The 6095-nt window shown below is 47.7% G+C and overlaps 1 protein-coding gene across 2 annotated transcripts; it reads right to left on the reverse strand.

The window, feature by feature from the left end:
* Positions 1-588: 588 nt before the first annotated feature.
* On the reverse strand, positions 589-2115 carry LOC121558436 (2-hydroxyacyl-CoA lyase 1-like). Of its 2 annotated transcripts, none has more exons than XM_045220514.1 (3): positions 1877-2115; positions 1276-1368; positions 589-872 (listed from the first exon to the last, which is right to left on the reverse strand). In XM_045220514.1, exons 1-3 carry the CDS (start codon positions 1937-1939, stop codon positions 618-620), a joined length of 411 nt encoding a protein of 136 aa, XP_045076449.1. In that variant the 5' UTR covers positions 1940-2115; the 3' UTR covers positions 589-617. The 2 variants fall into 2 exon arrangements, with proteins under 2 accessions (XP_045076449.1, XP_045076448.1); XM_045220513.1 differs by having other exon boundaries at positions 1267-1368.
* Positions 2116-6095: the final 3980 nt, after the last annotated feature.

Consider the following 6095-nt stretch of genomic DNA (forward strand, 5'->3'; position numbering starts at 1 on the left):
AACTAGGCTGCATACAGCAACTAGGCTACATACTGCAACTAGACTCCATACTGCAACTGGGCTACATACTGCAACTAGGCTACGTACTGCAACTAGGCTACGTACTGCAACTAGGCTACGTCTGCAACTAGGCTACGTACTGCAACCAGGCTACATCCTGCAACTAGGCTATGTACTGCAACTAGGCTACATCCTGCAACTAGGCTACATCCTGCAACTAGGCTACATACAGCAACTAGGCTATATCCTGCAACTAGGCTACATCCTGCAACTAGGCTAAGAACTGCTAATAGGCTACATCCTGCAACTAGGCTACATCCTGCAACTAGGCTACATCCTGCAACTAGGCTACATCCTGCAACTAGGGTACATACTGCAACTAGGCTACATACTGCAACTAGGCTACATACAGCAACTAGGCTACATACAGCAACTAGGCTACATATTGTAACTAGGCCATCTAGTCAGCCTGTCAGGCAGCACCACATTGAGAAGTAATTTAGTCAGCCTGTCAGGCAGCACTACATTGAGAAGTCATCCAGTCAGCGTGTCAGGCAGCACTACATTGAGAAGTCATCCAGCCAGCCTGTCAGGCAGCACTCCATTGAGAAGTCTTCTCAGGCAGAACTATCAACAGATCCCAACTCATTCCTACTTGTCTTCAGGGCAAAGGCACAGGATACTTGGCGGATTTGACCTTTGATCTCTGTGTGAGGCGGCATGCCTTGCCTGTGTCGAGGAAGGTAGTTGTTCAACATGGTGCGCCCGATGTCCATGGTGTTGGCCCCCTCACTCACGATGACACAGTCGTGGGGCAGCAGCTGGGAGATGTGGTGGAACACTTGGTAGTAGTTCGACTGTAGAGCTAACGCCTGGAGAGAGAAACACAATCAAATCAGAGGTGGTAGGTACCCAAACAGCAAAGTTGTTGGACCTGACCGGACGGGATCATACATGCCTATGACAAGACTCAGAATACATCTGTACCATAATGTCTTCTACCTGTTGGATTTAAGAGCAATACTACATCTGTACCATAATGTCTTCTACCTGTTGGATTTAAGAGCAATACTACATCTGTACCATAATGTATTCTACCTGTTGGATTTAAGTGCAATACTACATCTGTACCATAATGTATTCTACCTGTTGGATTTAAGTCAAGTTATTTCACAGATAACAAAGAGTCAGTAATACAGACACACAGGCAGAATCTAACTTGCTTAGGTCACAGATCACAGGTCACAGACGGACACACCAATACTCCTTTGTCACCTTTGTCATAGCAACCATCTTCTCTTTCAACGTGGTCCACCATTCTGTATCAGCTGGATACCTCCAGCCATCTTTATGAACGTACTCCAGGAGCTGAACGTAAAGATGAGGAGTAGAAACTAAACAAACTGAATCAAGTACAGATGTAGGATCTTAATTTGATCACCTTGTTGCAGGAGAACTTTCCTGCAATGCAGGACATTTAAAACGTGTAGTGTATTTGAGGTTCAAAAAGGCTTCTGAAGTTTGTACTCTTAGAAATGTCAGACATCATTTTCCCTATCAACCCTTACATAAATGTCCATTCATTATAATCTATAATAACTCACATTGCTGTGCTGCAGGACAATCAATGCTTGTTTCTTTAAAAAATAATATGCAGATATAGGGCAGATATTAGATGCCTGTGTTGTGTTACCTGCTTGACAATAGCACTGATTTCCCCCAGGACTGAGTTGTGTTACCTGCTTGACAATAGTATTGATGTCCCCCAAGACTGAGTTGTGTTACCTGCTTGACAATAGTATTGATGTCCCCCAGGACTGTGTTGTGTTACCTGCTTGACAATAGTATTGATGTCCCCCAGGACTGTGTTGTGTACCTGCTTGACAATAGTATTGATGTCCCCCAGGAGAGCAGCAGCAGGTTGCACGTTGTTCCCCATCTCCTCAGCACACAGATCAACCTTGACATTGACCTTGACATAAATAACGTATGCGGAACGTTACTACAACATACCAGCAACGACACGACAGGAAGAGCGCCGTGCGTGACACATGTAACAGCAGCTGGAGGAGTGGCCAAACCTCAAGCTAAACACAACATAAATAACCAGGCACCACCACATAATGCTAAGGCTGACACACACACGTTCCCTTTTATAAACCGGGTGACTCTGCAACGGTACCACCATGTATTTATAGCCTCCCTACTGTCACTTTATTTTACTTCTGCTCTTTTTTTTCCTCAACACTTTTTTTGTTGTTGTTTTATTCTTACTTTTTTTGTTAAAATAAATGCACTGTTGGCTAAGGGCTGTAAGTAAGCATTTCACTGTGATGTCTGCACCTGTTGTATTCGGCGCATGTGACCAATAACATTTGATTTGATTTGATTTGATACCCTGGTCAGGTGGAACAAACAGCCTACCCCTCCCAGTGCTTGCAAACTCAGGACTAGCAAACGCTCTACTCCCAGGAGCTGACTGTACAATTGGTGTAAATGGAAGGAAACCCCTCCCTCTACCCACACTAAAATCCCTAGCATAACACGTCTTATGGATTTGAGAATCTTCCATGGCTCAACAGAGCACTAAAATACAATGTAATTTAGTGCATTCAAATACCCAAAAAAATAAATGCAATAAACAAATTCATCCAAAACATACAAATAAACACGAATACCTGTATCTAATGAATATGCTACATTCACTTTCACTGTTTACAGTATATAGTCCCTTACTTACAGTAAGCCATCAACAAATTCACATGCGCATGTCGTGCACCTCATCCACATGCACAGCTCCGGCGGTCGGCTTGAGCTGACCAGTCGGCAGGTCACGTAATTAGGACACTGCCACAACTGGAATTCTGATGGTTGGATAATTTTTATTCGACCTGCACACGAAGAGACAACACACAATATGTTAGCTCTTGGTGCAGCCACAGCTCTCGGGCACCTTGCTAGTTGAAGGTCAGGCAAAAGAGAACAGGTGCTGCATGCACACATTCAGTGCCTAACAACAGACTATACAATACAAGTAAAATGATATACAACATAATTCTGACAAAATAAAAGACATAACTGCACACCACGAGACAACACACAATAGGTTAGCCCTTGGTGCAGCCACAGCTCTCGGGCACCTGCGTGAGCACATAGAAACTCACTCAAACACTGCCCCAAATACTCCCGAGTTACAATATGTACCCTAATTAGCGAGCTCGGTGAAAGTTGTTAACATACATCTTTATATTGTCCACATTGTAACAAAACCTGTAGTTGCGTAACAGCACTTTGTGTAACTTTACCACAGTTTTATATTGACAAATTACGGCGCCACGGACAACATACCTTGCTAGTTGAAGGTCAGGCAAAAGAGAACAATAAAAGGGTACATAAATACACATAACACGCGATGGACCAAACCGCGATGGACCAAACCAGGGACCAAACCTGGGAAGTAAACACCTGCCTAAAAATGATTGACATGGAGCACAAGGCTGTCTGCAAGCTCCGCCGCTCTATGCACACCACCTCTCCAGCTGGGCGCTGACATGTGAGTTCCATGTACTGCCCTGCATACAGCTTGCTCCATTCATCTACACATCTGGAGCTATGCAGAAAATAACTAGGCAGTGTTCTCTGTGTGAACATTGCACATCGTTTAGCTTTCTCTGCTGCTTTTTGTTGATTTCAGCGACCCCAAGGTCCACATCATCGTGGAGAGAGCTGTGAGGAGCATTCTGGACAAGCTGTCCAATAAGCCCTGTAGCAACCTGCTCAGCCCATCCCAGGTGGTGGTGGAGCTGGTGCCCAGGATCCTCCTGGCCCTGTGGCTTCAGCCAGAGGAAGGCCATTCAGATCACCCCATCCTCCTAAGCGGGATGGCTGTGAGTATGGTGGTGGCCGTAGGGGAGAAGCTCTCCAACACGTTGAAGGCCTCTTCTCCTCACACCCCTTTCTCCCGGGCTGCTGCTTTTGACTCTGTGAGGTCGATCCTCGGGAGAATCAGCCAGTCCTTCTCCCTGGATGACCTCAAGACCCCCTTTTTTATGAGCTCTGTCTGTGCCTTTGTGGCGGACGAGGTGAAAAGCTACTTCCAGCCTACTGCAGACACCCTGCGAGTTCCCCCTGTCGTAGTGGTGGCCTTCTCCGACACACTACCAGCTGATATCCAAGCAGGTGAGTAGCACTCATAGAAAGCACTCTGACAGATGCCTTTTGTCATGACATCCTGGTGCCTTGTAGTAGTAGAGCCAATCAGGATTTTAATTGTCACCCCTAACACAGATGCAGACCAGGCTTCTTCCCACCTGGAGGTTGTGGAAATCCCCCATAACACAGAGGCAGACCCAGCTTCTTCCCACCCGGAGGTTGTGGACATCACCCCTAACACAGAGAAAGACCCAGCTTCTGCCCACCTGGAGGTTGAGGGATTCACCCCTAACACAGAGTTTGACCCAGCTTCTCCCCACCTAGATGTTGTTGACATCACCCGTAGCAGAGAGGAAGACCCGGCTTCTTCCCACATAGTGGTTTTGGACATCACCCCTAACACAGAGGCACACCTGGCTTCTTCCCACCTGGAGGTTGCTGACAAAACCCGTAGCACAGAGGCAGACCCGGTATCTTACCACCTGGAAGTTGAGGACATCACCCCTAACACAGAGGCACACCTGGCTTCTTCCCATCAGGAGCTTGTGGACATCACCCCAAACACAGAGGCAGACCCGGCTTCTTCCCACCTAGAGATTGCGGTCATCAACCCTAACAAAGAGGCACACCTGGCTTCTTCCCACTTGGAGGTTGTGAACGTCACCCCTAACACAGAGGCTGAGACGGCTTCTACCCACCTGAAGTTTGTGGACATCACCCCTAACACAGAGTCAGACCCTGCTTCTTTCCACCGTATGGTTGTTGACATCACCCATAACTCAGAGGCAGACCCAGCATCTTTCCACCTGGAGGTTGTGGACATCACCCCTAACACAGAGGCAGACCCGGCTTCTTCTCACCTGGAGGTTGTGGACATCACCCCTAACAAAGTGGCAGACCCGGCTTCTTCCCACCTAAAGATTGCGGTCATCAACCCTAACAAAGAGGCACACCTGGCTTCTTCCCACTTGGAGGTTGTTAACGTCACCCCTAACACAGAGGCTGAGACGGCTTCTACCCACCTGAAGTTTGTGGACATCACCCCTAACACAGAGTCAGACCCTGCTTCTTTCCACCGTATGGTTGTTGACATCACCCATAACTCAGAGGCAGACCCAGCATCTTTCCACCTGGAGGTTGTGGACATCACCCCTAACACAGAGGCAGACCCTGCTTCTTCTCACCTGGAGGTTGTGGACATCACCCCTAACAAAGTGGCACACCTTGCTTCTTCCCACCTGGAGGTTGTGGACATCACCCCTAACAAAGAGGCACACCTGGCTTCTTCCCACAAGGAGCTTGTGGACATCACCCCTAACACAGAGGCTGAGAAGGCTTCTACCCACCTGAAGTTTGTGGTCATCACCCCTAACACAGAGTTAGACCCGGCTTCTACCTCTCAGGAGGTTGTGGAAACCACCCCTAATACAGAGACAGACCCGGCTTCTTCCCACCTGGAGCTTGTGGACATCACCCCAAACACAGATGCATACCCTGCTTCTTCACTCTTGGAGGTTGTGGACGTCACACCTGAAGAAAAGCCTCTCATGGTGGCCGTCTACGCCACTCTGCCATCTGACATCCAAGCAGGTGAGTAAGACTAATAGAAAGCACTCTGACAGGTGCCGTTCATCATGATAACATGTAAAGTGTTGGTCCCGTGTTTCATGAGCTGAAATAAAAGATCCCATTCAACTGGCCAGTGTTTAGAACCTATGGTTTGCATTTATTTACATTCTGTCCCGCTTTTGTCCCTTTCCAGAGGATGTTGCTGTGGTCACCCTGGACGTCACCCCACACGTCACCAAGGACGTGACCCTGGATGTTCCATGCAGGGGCGAGGAAAGGGCAGTCCAGCGTTTTTTTGCAGGCTTTGGAGGGCAGTGTGCTGCTGCGCTTGCCACAAGGAAGAGGAGGAACAATATTAATTATTCATTAGACCA

This window comes from Coregonus clupeaformis, unplaced genomic scaffold (genome assembly GCF_020615455.1).
Source record: "Coregonus clupeaformis isolate EN_2021a unplaced genomic scaffold, ASM2061545v1 scaf4098, whole genome shotgun sequence".
Taxonomy (NCBI): domain Eukaryota; kingdom Metazoa; phylum Chordata; class Actinopteri; order Salmoniformes; family Salmonidae; genus Coregonus; species Coregonus clupeaformis.

Coding starts and splice junctions, on each gene's coding strand:
- LOC121558436 (XM_045220513.1), bottom strand. CDS start 1,939: ATGGGGAACAACGTGCAACCTGCTGCTGCTCTCCTGGGGGACATCAAT. Junction 1,369..1,876: donor TCAATACTATTGTCAAGCAG/GTACACAACACA, acceptor CTTTACGTTCAG/CTCCTGGAGTACGTTCATAA. Junction 873..1,266: donor CTATGACAAAGGTGACAAAG/GAGTATTGGTGT, acceptor TTCTCTCTCCAG/GCGTTAGCTCTACAGTCGAA.